We start from the raw sequence: 16,435 nt of genomic DNA, 5'->3' as shown, positions 1-16,435 counted from the left end.
TATATATATATATATGATATTATAAAGTGATAGATTAGTCAATAAATACACCGCGTACTTATTTCCTTGCCTCATGTTGATCTATCTATTAAAAAAAGACAGTCTAATATACTAAGTTTTCGTTATATATGGAATTCAGACAAATGTCGGACCACAAGAATATATTGCACTTAGCCTTACGTAAGTCTATCGATTAAAAAAAGACAATTTGGTACAACAAGCTTCTGCCATGTACGCAATTTTAAAAAGAGTCGGACCACATGGATGTATTGTATACTTAGCAGCCTTATGTAAGTCTATCTATTAAAAGACAGTCTGATATACCAAGCTTTCGCTATGCACGGAATTCAGAAAAGAATCGGATCGGACTACATGGATGTATACCCTTATGTGTAAGTCTATATAAGTACTTCAAAAAGCAACTTAGAGAAATTATAACTTACAATTTCACAACTCTATTCTTAGAAAAAGAAAATAATTGTGCAATTTCAAATGGCATATTCATTAGTTTATCCAAACACATATGCTCTCAACCTAAAAATCCATTGCAAAATTTGTGAGAAAAAATTGAAAAACATGTTGCTAAAAGTTCAAGGTGTACATTCATTGAAAATTGATGCAAAACTTGGAAATATAGTAATTTCAGGCATAGTTGATCCTGCAACAATTATAACCATGTTAGAAAAACATGGGAGAAAGGCACAACTCTTATGGGAACAAGGAATTCCGATAAAAGACAGTCCAGTCGACAAAGCATCTCGTGTTCACTCAGGATTTGAGGAAGGGCATAATTTGAAAAATGTTCAGATTATCACGCAATCTAATAAAGTGATTAATCCACTGAACGATCCAGATATTATGAATCAACTAGAGGAATTATCTCGAATTCCAGGATTGCAAACCATGGAAGTGACAAAAACAATTAAGTTGACTTTCCAAGGAGAATCAAGAAATGAACGTGATGACAATATTCAGACATTTTGTACGGCTATAAATCATAGTCATAATCATCATGGATATTGTGGTGACTATGAATGCCCGCCCCAAATAGAAAATTGGGGTAGGGCGCGACCCTTCAATTGTCAACCCTTGCCTATGACACCACCACCGCTACCATCAGCTCCTCCTTTGCCTTTCAAATATTTTCAGGCACCACCACCATTATCATCATTGTCAATGCCTCACACCTATTATAGCGTCTTAAGCGATGAGAATGTAAATGGCTGCATAATTCTATGATTTTTTTGCTACCATATATTTATTTTTGTGTTTCATATGAATATGTGTGGTTAAGGTACAATTGTTAAAAAATAAATTTAAAAAATTGAATGTAATTACTTTGTAAAGTTCATGTAAAATTAGTGATGTGATAGTCTATTGGTCATGTTCTTGTAACTACTTTGTAAAATTCGTTTATTGTTGTGAAAATATTATGGTTTTGTAAAAAATTTAAGGTATCATTTCTTTAACTCAAGAATTTATGAAAAACAATTTTTTCTATGTATACGATATAAGAATAAGGTATGTGTACACTTTATTCTTTTCAGACTCCACAGTCATCGTCATCAATCCCTTTGTTGGAAACTAATTATGTGGTGTACAGATTATAAATGTTTAATATTAGCTATTATGAGTGTATATTTTATTTATCACATCTTTTATCAAATTTCTTGCTCCATTATAATTTTAATATATGGATAAAAATAACACTATAATCTCGAGAAATAGTGGGGCTAGAGGAAGTACGTGATGGGATGAAGATGCTTTTTTGACTGTTGCTTTGTGAAGCTTTATTCTTAGTAAAATTTATTAGTCTTGGTTATTGCAAAAGCAAATTCCATTCAGATTCCTTCCTTTAAAAAAAGTTTTAAAAAATTAAACGTTTATTTTTAAAAAAAAAAAACAACTTATAATCTAAAACGAGTACAATAGTACTATATAATTATAAATTATTTCGTTAGATGTAACATTAGAAGTTTAAAATATCTTGTTTCTTTTTAGGATATACATATATTACTAAAAAGAAAAGAATATTACATAAATAAAAATAAACCAAAGAAGTTAAAGAATGAAACAAACAAGATTTTTAAAAGAGAGTCTTAAACATGTCATAATATAGTATATACTCCTCTTCTTTTTTGTTTTTAATATAGTATATACTCGATCACTCGTATAATTACATTATTTTTCGAAATTCATAATCTTAAATATTCTAAGCTAGTAAATTAATAAAATTACATAAACTAGATTAGATGGAGTAGATAAACGACAACTCTTACCTTCAACTAACGTGAGATTCAAAAATAAATGTAGTATATTAACATCATATTTATCTGAACTCAGTATTTTGTACGAAGTATCAATAATGAGGCTATAACTTTTTCTATTAGCATTGTTTTGCGTGCAAAATTTGGCGTTTTTGGCTTTTCCTTTTGTTCATCTCTCTATTCAATATATATACAACTAACAAACAAGTACTACAAATAGTAGTTATAGTATATAACAAGAGAATGACAAATTATTATTTTTTAATGGAAACAGAAAAAAGACATAATGTAGTGGATGAGATAGCTTTTTTATTTAGTTAGAGGTTTTAATTTTAAGCTTTGGTATATATAAGAAATGTTTCTCTCAAATAAGTCATATTTCAATTCGAATTCAAACTAATCAAACACTAATATAAATACTAAACACCGAATTGAGAAAAAGTATGTGGTGAATTTGTAGCATTTAATGAATAAAGTTTGGACGGTTAGTTAAGTATCTGTTGCTCTGATTGGCTAAGCAATCATCACTGACAGTGCCACATGAATAGTAAATATATCCCACAATTACGAGGTATAAATAAGATCTGCATATATTTTACTTTCTTCAAATTTGAGGGGTTCTCTCCAATACAATTAAATTTGTTATTTTCAACTTGAACTATATAATAAAGTGAAAATGTAATGTTAATATAATGAGTTGATTTATGTTATGTATATATGTGTTATTTTAGCCTACTAAATCAAAAGAGTTTTAAGATAATTTACATGAATTTAAGGTAAGTTTTTGAGTTCAACTGAATTATTTTTACTCGACTAATATATAATAATAATAATAATAATAGTAAGATCATATAGCTAATTAATCTAAACTCAATATATAATCAAGTCATTTAGTACAGTGCATTGGATTACATCTCTTAGAATCACAATCATCAACTTCATGTTAGATGATGCTTGAAGATCTTGAATGGATTAAATTTTCAAAACAATAATACTACATTTTTCAAACACAATACTCAAAAAACCAAACAATGAGAACTAGAAATTAGAAACCTACCATTAAAGCTTTGAGAATTTTGTAGGAGCAAATCGAAATGAATGTTCTACTTGCTCATTATAAGCTAAGCTTGGATGAGCAGAGTTATCCAATAAGTAGGAACATGTATAGAAGTTAAACGAAAAGCTCAAGTTTGTTGCATATAAGTCTTGATATGCAAAGTAATCTGGTACTGAGAGACAGTAGGTACACATGTGACATAATGTGTACAAAAGTTGGCCAGGACGTCACCATTATCCGAAGAAAATAAGAACTACTCAAGCAGCTTGATAGGGTTTTCTCTTGAAGATGGATCAAGAAAATCACAATAGTTGGCTAGTGGAAGTACTAGAAATATTATAATTTGTCCAAAATTGATTAACCCCCAAATTGTTATTTCTTTGTAAATTCATCCCTTGTGTACTAGTACTACTTTTATTCTCTTCCACTTTCACATTTTCCAAATCATGATGACTAATCCCAAATTCACTATAAATTGGATATAGATTACTAGGTTGTTCTAAGGGGGAGAAGAAAGAAAATTGTTGCATTTGTTGATGTCTAAATTGGTCCACAAATGTTGCATCACCCTCATGAGGTTGAATTTCTCCAAAATTCAAACCATTTTGTGTAGAATTGAAGTGATTGAAATTATGAAAAGGGGTATTCAAGAATGACAAATGTGTACTTGGAGGAGGAAAATGGCTAGGAAAAGTAGTAGTAGTAGTACTATTAGAAGTAATAATTGGGACATTTCTTGATCTTTCACTTCTAATTGGTGATTTTGATGATCTAGTTCTTTTACTACTTGATCTCTTGTTGTTCCTCCTACATCCACCTCCCACGGGGACATTCCTCAGAGCGCCACCTCTAGTCCAATACCTCCGACAAGTCTTGCAAAAATGACGAGGTTGAGAAAGGTTGTAGTTGTTGAAGTAACAAAACTTAGTGTTTGTGGACTCACAACGTGGACAATTTAAGGCCGTCTCTGGTTGTGTTATCTTTGCTAGCCTGGCTCGTTCTGTTATCGAGCCAGACTTAATTGAGCCAGCTGGGCCACCACCTCCTCCTGGTGATGTTGCTGCTTCTGGAGGTGGCAAAACAGCTGGCGAGAGCTGAGAGGAGTTCCCATTAGTAACACCGAGTTGTTGTTGTTGTTGTTGATGATGATTTCCTTGCTACAAATTTTGCAAGAGAGAAGAAAAATCAAATACTATTATATGGTATAATAGTATATTCAATTAAGGATTTTTGGAAAATTAAAGAAAGTGGGAACATTTATCTTTTCCCCCAATTTTTTTTTTTTTTTTTGTGATGAAGAAGCTAATATAGATGAATATAAATTCTTATTTACCTCATGATGCCAATTGGGAGGATCTAGATAGAAAGGAATAGATGAGAAAGCCATTAATATTGTACTAGTTGGTGCTCCAAATATTTCTCTCTTTTGTAAAAGTTTGATATATAGTGGAGAATATCACACTAGTGGGAATTAAAGAAAGAAAGTTAAGCAAAGAAGAAAGAGCAAAAGAGAGAAGAGATATAAAGGAAGAAACTTTATTTAATTATATTTTTCTTTTCATTATGCTTCACTTAATTAGCTTGTAAATATTAGGGTTTGAACAAGGATATATATAGTTACATTCTTTTATGATGTCTAGTTTCAATCATGAAAGAGTCATACAATTATTTTTTTAGAGTTAAAGTTAATTATTAGTAATGTTAAGTCATTTAAAAGATATTTATAATTAGTAAGCCTCCTTAATAGTATCGTATTTATAATATTGAAAATAAAAGAGGTTAAGTATATTGCTAAAATAGATCAAGATAATGTATATAACTTAATTATACTAATTCCTTTATGTGTAGAAATTTCTTTTGATAATATGTGGTCGTAAAACATACTTTATTACCACATTAAACACTTGAGAAATTTCTAATAAAAAGTATATAGCCCTTCGTGATGTGAAAATGAACTAGTCGAGTCATATAACTAGCTAGTGATTAATCGTGAACACGAAATCATGATCACCAAAAAAGTGGAGAGCATTAGTAGACCATGCATGATGCATATTTATGAGATCAAGCTAAAATATTGCTTATATTCAAACAAGAAACCCCCAATTAATTACGTTTGATGAGAATCTCAAAGGTTGGAAAAATAAAATTTGAAATGTTCATATTCATCTTATCTATTCAATTGATCTTTTCTTTATTTATTTGTCTATTAAAGAAGAATTTCATAAGTCAAAAAAATATGCATCCTCTTACTATATATATTCCAGACCTATCAACATTTTCTATGGTTCATGTGTTTTTTAATTTTTGAATTATTAGATTCTCAATTGTATTAGAAAATATTATTTTATTTTTTTTAGTTGATTTTCCTTTGATAGTTATTTAAACAGTATTTGATTGTTAAACTTTTTGGACTTTTTTTGTTGCAGCAATAAAAATTTAGTCAAGGATGTATAACTGTGATCGAATATGAGAGTGAGTTCCTATAATCTTATAACAAGCTTCAAGAAAGTAAGTTTGTGTTTATTCTACATCAATATAATTGTGATAGTTTATTTTTTTATGTATGGTATTTTATGATTAATATTCTTTCCTTATATTTGGTAATTCATAATATTGAAAGGCATAACTTTATCTGCACCGAGTATTTGACATTATTCATTCTATACCTTAGAAATAAGCAATTATATATGATGCTAAATTTGTATGTAGCTCCACCTCTCTCTCTCTTTCTCTCTCTTTATATATATATATATATATATTAAGCGTTTACTAATATGAGATATTAGTTGAGATTCTTCCATTCTTAACTAGAAATTTTAGGTTCAAATCTTAGGAATGAAAACAATCTTATTAGTAGTGCACTCCCTCTAGAAATGGGACATGCAATACACAAATCCTAAATGAATTAGACTTAATGCAGATACTGAATATTAAATCGAAAACTATATAAACGTTTGATTATAAAAAGGAAAAGGCAAACGCTGGTGGGATGTCACCATCAAAAGTGTCTTTCTTTCTTTTCTCCATGTCTCCTATGCTTATTTTATGTACATAAACAAAACCCACTCTCAAATGTGTGTAAATTTAAATTACACATATAACACTACTAAAAAAAATGTAAATTTTCGATGAATATTTCCATCGAAAACACGTACCCTTATAGAGGGGGCGTGTAGATGGGTTAATTATTTTATTATATATATTATACTATATGTTGAATTTCGAAAATTAAACACATTGTCAAACTGAATAACTTAAATCAATTGAATGTTTTGCACTTAATTAGATAACCAACTTACTGTTTTAATACAACAAATCAAATTAATAATACCACTCCATTTAGTTGGTACTACATGCATGTGACTATGATATTAAGTAAGATGTTACTTCCAAAATATGAAAGAGCTGAAACATATTATAATATATAGTCTGGCATAATAAAGTGAGTTTAGAAAATATGATTTATAAATTTAATCACTATTGCGATTTGTTAGGCTTAATACATAACCAACTCTTTAAATTTGTCGGAATATTTTATTCAGACATTCAAACTAAGCGTTATTTCAATTAAATATCTTAACTCCTAATAAAGTATTACAATAAGATACTTCCACATTTCAAAATTTAAAATTTCTTGCATGTGTTCTCATTTGTATGTTAGATAGTTAAGTTAATCAAATAAAATATGTTATGTTTTTTAATTATACTCATTCGCTTCAATAAGCCGTAAATATACATTTTATATTTGAGATTGATGTGTATAATTAAAAGAGATAGATGTATATTATATCTATTTTTTTAAGGGGGTGTAAAGTAAGAATCTAATTCCTTTGATTAATTTTTTTTAAGGAATATATGTCTTTTGAGCCCATTTTCATGCAAAAAAAAAAAAAAAAGTAGACCCAATTTTCTATGCCATGCATTACATTATTTATTAGTTGTAAAGTAAGGCAATAACCTTTGTGCAGCTTTTTATTTTATTTTTTACATGCAATTATTTGTTCAATATATTGCTGTCACATAATTGGGACAGCTCTAGTCTGAGGGTAGATCTATCATTGAAGTTATGGATTGTAGTTATTGCCTTTAAAATTTGAAATATATTTCACTTTTAAATTAATAATAATAATAAATAATGTGTTGAAGAAATTGAGTTTGATTAAACTCGTAATAAATATGCTATATCCATCTCTGAATGTAGCATTATAGTAGAGTCTAGGAAGGATAAGATGTATAAAAAATTTATTTCTATTTTTATGTGAAAGAGATGTTGTTTCTGATAGACCATCGGTTTAAAAAAGTGCAATCAAAGAAGGATATAAGTAAAAATAGTGTATTTATTTTTATCAACTTAAATTATATATGCTAACTCTATAGGAGTAACAAATGTCAACGAATATTAGCGCATTCCCAACATGAATTGTGATGGAATGATTGAGATCTCCATCCTTAATTAGAGGTCTCGAATTCGAGTTCCTGCGAATGAAAAAAGTAATGTAAGAATTACCATCGACAGAAATTAATCATGTAATGCGCGAATTCCAATTTAATATGAACCCGAATATCGAAAATCCGACATTCAATCAGTGTCATGTACTCTTTAAAATCTTAGATCTACTTTTGGTTGTTGAAACATGTTCCTCTAAATAAACCTCACGTGATTAATACATGGAGATGATTCTCATGAAGATTCCAAATTATTTGTTAACTATGAAAGCTAATGACATGATAATGTTGTTTAATGGATTTTAGAATTTTTTGCATGCATGCATTATCAGAAAAGAAGAAATAATTAATATCTCTAAATTCTAATTAGAGAATAATTAAACAACCAACTAATTTGATTCCACTGATGGACTAGTGGGTGCTTAAAGTAAATCCAGAATTTAAAATTTACGAGTTTAATCAATAAGGTTTTTTTATATTGAATGTATTGTATTTTTAAAATTGAACTCAGATTTACAATGTGTTAACTTTAGTGAATTCTTATATTAATTTATATTTCACGTTGAAAGTATTGAATTTAAGTAAATTTGATGTCATAATATTGCTAATGTATTGAAAAGTTACATGACATGTGGATATTAATACTTAGCACTTAGCTATAGTTATTAATTAACATGTATTTTAACCTTATTAATCAATTAGTTAATTATATAAATTTTTCATAATTTGATATAAACACTTAAACAAATAAATATTGAGAAAAATTCATAAAAAATATAATATATGTGTATATTTTACATTCAACGGGATTTTTGCTATTTATATAACATCTTATCTTTTTTCTTTTTTTTATATCGGAGTTGTGGGGAAATTGTAGGGGTGTACATGGCCGGGTTGGTTCGGGTTTTTCTAATATCAAACCAAACTATTTGTGTCGGATTTTTAAATCTATAAACCAAACCAATTAAACTCGGGTTTTTCAACCTCGGGTTTTTCCGGTAAAGTTCATACAAACATATAATTTACTTGTACTTTAAATATTTCTTTAGTCCTACCAAAATACAACTATCTAAGGTGTTTCTTAAGAAAATAACACAAAATATGATATGAGTAATGACACTAAAACATCCAACAAAAAAATAATAATAATGAAATTGAGTAAAACAAATATTGCAAATTAACAAGTCATAATGAAAATGATCATAATTTAAAAGTACTAAATCATGCTAAAATAAATTTAATAAGTATTAGTTACATGACTAAATATTAAAGGAAATTAAAATTAGATTATGTATTTGAATTGTCTAAACAAATGTAAAACCAAGGAACAAATATTCAATATTATTGTCATTCTTAGTGTTGAATTGATTTTCTTTTTGCATTAGTATTAATTTGATTTTGATTTAAGCTTTATTATAATTACCAACATCCGTGTACTATAATCTTTATTGAACCATTTAGAATTCTTAGTTTCAAACTTGAAATAATATATTAAAAGATAAAAACTATGATAAAGTATAAGAAATATTTAAAAAATTATATCAAAGAAAATACTTTTATGTATAAAATAAAATTTTAAAATAATATATATATAATGTCGGGTTGGTTTGGTCTTGGGTTGGTTTTTTTTAGTTAAAACCAAACCAACCTAAATATAGTCGGGTTTTTTTTTCTAATACCAAACCAAGTCAAACCAACCACTAGTCGGGTTTTTTTTTCTCGATTTGACTCAATTTGCAGTTTGATTCGGTTTTCGATTTAGTTTTTTACACCCCTAGGAAATTGTATCAAAGCTAAGATACAATTCGAATTGTCGTCATTAGTTGCACAATTCCTTATTTAACACGAGTAATTATGCAACAATATAACCAATTACAATGGTTAATAGAATTTAAGTTATTGGTTTGTTGCAGAGATGTATAATTTCATACTAATAACAAATAACAAAATATATATATATATATATATATGTTTGTATACATGCGCGGGCCCACTCCTATGATTTCTATTTGTCTTCGTATTTCATATCCAGTGAGCCCACTTCCTTTACTTTTCTCTTTAAGTTAGGATGAAATTTCTAATTTCAAACTATCCAATAATATGTATGATTCAATTGTGTGTCAATCTTTCTTCTACAACTTCAATGACAAGTAATTTTTGTACATCCAGAAATGATTTTTCTTAGTACTTCACTTTTTACCATTTCAAGCATTCATTTTTACTTAGCTTATTCTATTAGCAGAAGAACACATAGTTATGGTGACCCAAGTGAGTAAAAATTGACAATCTTTTTAATCTTGAGGGGCAGATCTAGTGATGGAGAGGAGAAAAGTATTTTCACGATTCTTCTTCTTAGAGGGAGGAGGAAAATAATGTGTGTACGTTTTCTGCAATTTTATATTTATGAGTTGAAGAGGGAAATAACTTATATTATGGACATCGACAAGGAGAAGAAATTTCAAACCTTATCGATGAATCTCGGTACCCAAAAAAATTATAATTTTTTATAGGGGAGAAAAATTTCGAACACTAAATTTGAAATCGGAGAGCATTAGAGAGGATTACGAACCTCCACAACGTAACATCAGGCTTTCAAATGAAAGATACCATTGGAAGCTTTGAAATGGAAGATGATAAAACTTAAGCTTTGAAAATGGCAGAAAAGAGGAAGAAGAAAGAAGATTTTTTCGAGAAAATGGCCAAAAAATGCAAGCTACAACTGGCAGCCTTGATTTTAGGTTGATTTCATCTTACACATGGATTTAAAATGCAGATTATATGCTTTAGATAAGATCTTACGCGCCTAAGGAAAATGCATTCATCTTCTTGGACATGTTAGCATTTAAGGGCTACAAATTATTAAAAATAAAAGGTTCAGGGGGTAATAGGACCCCCGTGAAGTATTGGTGTGTAGTTGGGAATTGAACTAATAGGTTAGGGGGTCATTTTGCCTTTATAGAGCTCTTTCTCTCTATCGGAGTTGTCCTAATAATTTTGGGAAACGAATATATTATCCTTCTAGAACCGGGAGAACCTTTTCCTTATTCAATTAGGACTACTTAGAATCTATATATATACAGGGGATGCAGTTGGTGATTCTAAGGTATTGTTGTAAACATTTCTTTTCTGTTCTTTTATAGTGGAAAACTCTCTCTGCTTCGTTACTTTGTTTTCAAATGGGAAAAACGATTTCTTGACTCCGAAGGCAATTGCTAATAGAATAAAAGCAAAGGGAATGCAGAAATTGCGATGGTACTATCAAATGTGCCAAAAACAATGTCGAGATGAAAATGGATTCAAGTGTCATTGCACGAGTGAGTCTCTTCAATGTCAAATGGAATGTTTTATATATATATCAAGAATCTGAACTGTAGCTACCACTTGTGGTGGTACTAGTATCTATCGATCTTATTAATTTAGATTCACGTTGTGTAGGATATGTTAAAAGAAAGACACTTTGTATTAAGAGTAACTCCATTTTTAGGGTTCAAACGAGATCTTTAGTTAAACGTGAAGAAGTCATATCACCACTTGTCTATCTCATAACAAAATAATGAAACTAGTTTTTTTCAATATTTTGTATCAAGAGTTGTGCTCAGTTATATTTATTTTGCAAAGAACACTTGAATGTACCAAAGTATAATTTTAGAAGTGAAAAGTGAATCGTAAAATAAGCTACGTACAAACCATTTTCTAAATTTGAAATACAACTTCATGTTAATTTGAAATTGAGAAAATTTTATAATTGACATATATAAGACTAATTATTATTATTATTAATTATTTTCATAGTTAACTCATTAAGAAAAAATGTAACTTTTATGGCTAAACCACCCCTAGATTGGGTGTCGTGGATGAAATGGTTTCTCCCTTAATCAAAGGTCTCAGTTTTGAATCCTGATATAAAAATACGACTCCAAATGAGCCGTGCAAAATGTGAATGCAGATTAGTCAAACTACAATAGAGATACTGAACAAAGAGGGGCATAAGAGTCCAAAAAAGGAATTTGAAAAAACTAAAAACGTAAAAGGGGCTTATGCCATTGTAACAAAAATAGTGAATACTCCGAGTCGCCGGATTTTCTCGCCGCCGGCAGTTTTCCGACTAGTCCCTACCATGGCGGAGGAAGATAATGAATTTCTGAGCTTATCCGATCTAGAATCTGAGCTAGATTCAATCCCTATCCCTATGTTCTTCGACAGAAATCGCCATATTTGTTATTTAGAGATGATGCTTGAGCTACTACCTTCACCTTACCAATCGCAGGAGATCAATCGCCTCACTCTTGCTTATTTCGTCGTCTGCGGTCTCGATATCCTTCGCTCTCTCGATCGCGTACGTATTTCTCTCGACCTTTCAGTTCACCGTCGATTAGATATCAACAATGTTTTCACTACTCTCAGAGAAGTGAAAATATTTATATTTTTGTCTATATGTAGTTAATACTGTTTTTATCACAATTGAAATCTGTATTTACTTCTCAATCATCTACTGAAATGATTCTAATTATAAAATTGTTATAAATTGCATCTGTGCTGTTTATATGATTCTTTTATAGCCAAAATCGTTGCTCGGATTCCAAATGTAATGTTCTAAACAAAATGAACTCAGATAACTCAACCAAATTCAATTAATATTGCATGAAATTGAATTATCGAGCTAACCACTAATAGAATTATATCAGAAATGTGCCAAACTGTCCGACAAGGACTCGAATTACAATGAAAGCAATAAAAAACAGCTAAATGAGAAGAAATCGAGATATGATTAATCTTCACTCCAATCACAATACTAAAATCACCACCATACCTGAAAAGATGAACCCGATGTTAGGTGAGTGATTTAGGAAGTTTCCGTGGATCACAATTGAGATTGATTGAGAAGATTGTGAGGATATAGAGAAACTAGAATTGGAGAAAGAGAGAGAAGAGAATATCATACCAGATTTATGCCTCTTCTTTCTAATTGAATTGGTTTTATATGTGATGATAGGCTTAATTTGATCTGCTCCTTACCTTTTAATCTCTGCCATCCACCCGTGCATACTAACTTTTGAATTGTTAATCCCTGTGCTAAACTTCCTTACACGCTGTTGTTTGAATAAGTAATGACTCAGCTCATTACACCCTACTTTTTAGATAGTGTAAAAATAAAATTTAATGCAGCATAATCAAATTTGAAGGTGTTTGCAAACTGGAAAAGCCTAAAACGTGATAATTATCTAATTTTTAATGTTTAGAAAGCTGGCTAGCAGAAGTGATCTTTTTACTGACTCCAGGTTGACAAAGAAGGGGTGATTAATTGGGTTTTATCACTGCAAGCTCATCCGCAAGACGAAGCTGACTTGAGCAATGGTATGGTTCAGATAATGTAGAGAAGTGACTTTGATTAGTCAAGCAGTCCTTAAGTTGAAAACATTAGAAATTTATTGGGACTTCTGGTTTTGTGCAGGACAATTTTATGGGTTCCATGGTTCTAGAAGTTCTCAGTTTCAACCAAATGACTATGGGGTACAAGAATGTGGTTATTATTAACTGTTAATTGTTGTTGAGGACAAAAAAACCGATCTAGAAAACTTATTCCTCTGGACTTACTCGTCTTATGGTCTGTACACAGAATGCAATCCCAAATTGCAGTCATTTGGCAAGTACTTACTGCGCACTATCCATATTGAAGACTCTTGGCTATGATTTTTCACTACTGGATTCCATGTCAATCATCAAATCAATGAAAAATCTTCAGCAACATGATGGGAGGTACTTTGTATGGCCTTTCTATTGTTTTCAATTCTTTGATCAGTGCTACATTCTGAATCTAACCTAACCTCCTTATTTTGTCTCTAACAAAGTTCTTTGTTCTTTGTTACTTCATTAAAACAAAAAAGTTCTTTGTTAAACTTCAAATACCCTTGGGTCTATACGCCATTGTTTTTGCTTACTCTTGTAGCACATATGGTAGAAGGTAGAATGGTAAATGCACTCTATACCCAGGCACCAACCCCATTGGTTCTCAATTTGGAGATATCATTTTCTTATCTTAAAATCAGTAACTAGTAAACTTTTGTCCTGCAAAGCATGTTGGTAAATAAAATGAATGAGACAAATAGGGATAATACTATCCGGAACTCCTACCTCAGGTAAGTGGTATACCCCTTTCTGTCCTTTACAGACCACCACTTCTGTTATTAGCATTCACAAAGTGGAGCAGCACATTTCAGCTGGTGGGCGTTGTCTATGCAACCTCATATTGATTTAGCTAGAAGTCTAGAATTACAGAAATCAGACAGAACCATCTACTGGTCTACTGCAACTAATGCTTAAACCCTTTTTCATTTGCATGCAATATACCATTGTAGTTCACCAGGCAAAGCTTCATTTCTTTTGTATGCTCCAAGTGAATTCTAAAACTGAAGCCCCCCATAAGCAGGATCTCAGCTTGTAAGGATCATGTGGTGAGCACTGTTCTGTTTGCTAGAACCATTACATGTTCGATGAGTTACAATAAGTTTATAACTGTTCATGAATGATTGTCAAACATTAAATGGATTAATTTTTTCAAGAACACTAAAATGTTATCAAATAGGAGGATGGGCTAAAAGGTGAGTGAATGAAATAGAGGGACCAAGTGTTACTCAAGTATGTTTGGGCTTTATTAGTAATATTGCTGGCAAGATTAACCTGTCCAACCTATTTCCTCATTCTCTTCCAGTTGCTTTTTGATAGAGAATCTAGATTTGAGAGTTCTACCCTTTATTCCTGTCTCCTGAAGCTAAGAGTTTGGAGGTGTGGCATCATCAGGCTCCTTCACCCTTCCTGCTCAAGGCCACATCAACTGACCATACTGGATGACTAAATTGTATCTTTCTTTCTTTGTGTCCTGCAAGATCTATGAAGCAGAGTTAACATTTTCTTAGCTCACGACATTAACATTTTTTCAAATTGTTGTATTTACTAGAATTTCCTGAATCAGGCCCTTATCTATTATATAGGAGTATGATCTTCTTTGCTTAGTTTCTATGCAAGCATGATAAAATCCAATAGATTAGACCTACTGGAATGGGCTTGATATAATTGGTCAACTGATTAGACATCCTTGAGAAACAACTGTGCAATGGCGAAAAAGGATTGCTTATATCTCTTATTCAGCATGTCTGGTCTCAGATTTTGTTGTTTTGTTATTTCTGAAGGTCATTAATTTTTTTCATGCGTACTAAATACTAATTCAACTATCCTGGAGCATGTGCCCCGAAAAGAAACAAGAATAAAAAGGAAAAGAAGGGAACCAAAGAAAAAGGACACAGGATTAATAATTTAAAAATAAAAAGGAAAGTGCTGAAAGTACTTAAGCCATGGTAATTGTGCATCTCTTTATGTATGGAGGCATTAAACAATTGCCGTTGGAAAGCTAGGACGTACAGATTGTTATATGCATCATTGATTCTGCCAATACGTCTTGAGAGCTATACCATTAGATGCATCTTTTACATACAAATATTGATAAAGCTCCTGTACACATGTCCCAACTGTGAAATTAGTATGTCATATTTCTTTCACTCCCATTTCCTTATCCACAACAAATTGAAAAACTTTGACATGCAAAAGAGTGTGCCACAATATTGACCTCAGAAGATATGGGTGTTTATTCCTATTTAGGTTCTTTTTTATTAACTACTGCTTCTTTTTCTTCTACTTCCAGCTTTATGCCCATTCATAGTGGGGCAGAGACAGACCTCCGCTTTGTATATTGTGCAGGTATGATGATACTCTGCTATTGAGCTTATTGAACTTAAATACTTTTAGAATGAAAATTGATTTTGCTGACCTGCATACCAGCGGCAATCTCTTCCATGTTGGAAAACTGGAGTGGCATTGACAAAGAGAAAGCCAAAGAGTACATAATAAACTGTCAGGTATCTGAACATCTTATTTCGCTAAATTTCTTGTTCTGTATCTTTGATATAGTTAGCGCTCGGGTGATGTGAACTTAAATAAATAATTGATATCTCATATTTGGCATATAGAAATTCATTCCTATTACCAACATTACTGTGTTTAGTTTATTGGCTGTAAACAAACCCAGTTAAGTATTTATTTTTATATAGTTGAGGTGTGCAATCTGTCATAGACACGACTGTTATTAGGGAATTTTCTTACTTCCACAGAGAGCGTTTGAGCATTCACATCCTTATTTTGAAATTTAGATTTTGTTCAATATTTGTGCATTCTCAATTGCAATTTAAGTCTGCCACCTGAAAAACCTCTTGAAACTCTTCAGGATTAAAGGTCTTAGAAATGGTTAAGTATTATAAATGACGCCCTTATGATAAATAAGTCTCTCATTCCTTAGATTATTGATGAGGAGTCAATGTTATAGATTCATCACTTGAGTTTTCATATCACTAGAGTTTGCTTTTGCACTGATTCTTGGTAATGCTTCTCATGTCAAATATTGTTGTTTGGTTCATGCAGTCATACGATGGTGGCTTTGGTTTAACTCCTAGTTCAGAATCACATGGTGAGTGAATACTCCCATTGATGCATCTTGTTAGATCCCTAGTTTTTACCATTCATGCAAGTGATGTCCTACTCTTTTGATGTCTCATATTAGAATCTTTTAATTTGGTGAATTTAATTGGGGGGGGGGGGGGGGGGGGGGGGGGGAAAA

At 31.0% G+C, this 16,435-nt stretch overlaps 3 protein-coding genes across 3 annotated transcripts in view; 2 read left to right on the top strand and 1 right to left on the bottom strand.

Annotated features, from left to right (window-relative positions):
* Positions 1-576: 576 nt before the first annotated feature.
* LOC107060309 (uncharacterized) lies at positions 577-1,239 on the top strand. Its single transcript, XM_015308038.1, has one exon. It carries the CDS (start codon positions 577-579, stop codon positions 1,237-1,239), a length of 663 nt encoding a protein of 220 aa, XP_015163524.1.
* Positions 1,240-3,137: 1,898 nt separating this feature from the next.
* LOC102598708 (dof zinc finger protein DOF3.6) lies at positions 3,138-4,820 on the bottom strand. The gene is made up of 2 exons (XM_006345951.2): positions 4,658-4,820; positions 3,138-4,481 (listed from the first exon to the last, which is right to left on the bottom strand). The coding sequence occupies exons 1-2, from the start codon at positions 4,709-4,711 to the stop codon at positions 3,627-3,629; spliced, it is 909 nt and encodes a 302-aa protein (XP_006346013.1). The 5' UTR covers positions 4,712-4,820; the 3' UTR covers positions 3,138-3,626.
* Positions 4,821-11,794: 6,974 nt separating this feature from the next.
* The window catches only part of LOC102580719 (geranylgeranyl transferase type-1 subunit beta), a 6,918-nt gene continuing 2,277 nt past the window's right edge, over positions 11,795-16,435 (top strand). Inside the window, exons 1-7 of the mRNA XM_006345894.2 lie at positions 11,795-12,106; positions 13,050-13,125; positions 13,223-13,281; positions 13,388-13,527; positions 15,467-15,522; positions 15,604-15,680; positions 16,240-16,285. Of these exons, the coding sequence (XP_006345956.1) occupies positions 11,888-12,106; positions 13,050-13,125; positions 13,223-13,281; positions 13,388-13,527; positions 15,467-15,522; positions 15,604-15,680; positions 16,240-16,285 (673 nt within the window). The 5' untranslated portion in view covers positions 11,795-11,887. The remainder of the gene's footprint in view (positions 12,107-13,049; positions 13,126-13,222; positions 13,282-13,387; positions 13,528-15,466; positions 15,523-15,603; positions 15,681-16,239; positions 16,286-16,435) is intronic.

This window comes from Solanum tuberosum, unplaced genomic scaffold (genome assembly GCF_000226075.1).
Source record: "Solanum tuberosum cultivar DM 1-3 516 R44 unplaced genomic scaffold, SolTub_3.0 scf00072, whole genome shotgun sequence".
Lineage (NCBI taxonomy): Eukaryota > Viridiplantae > Streptophyta > Magnoliopsida > Solanales > Solanaceae > Solanum > Solanum tuberosum.
This window is presented reverse-complemented; position numbering and strand designations above follow the sequence as displayed.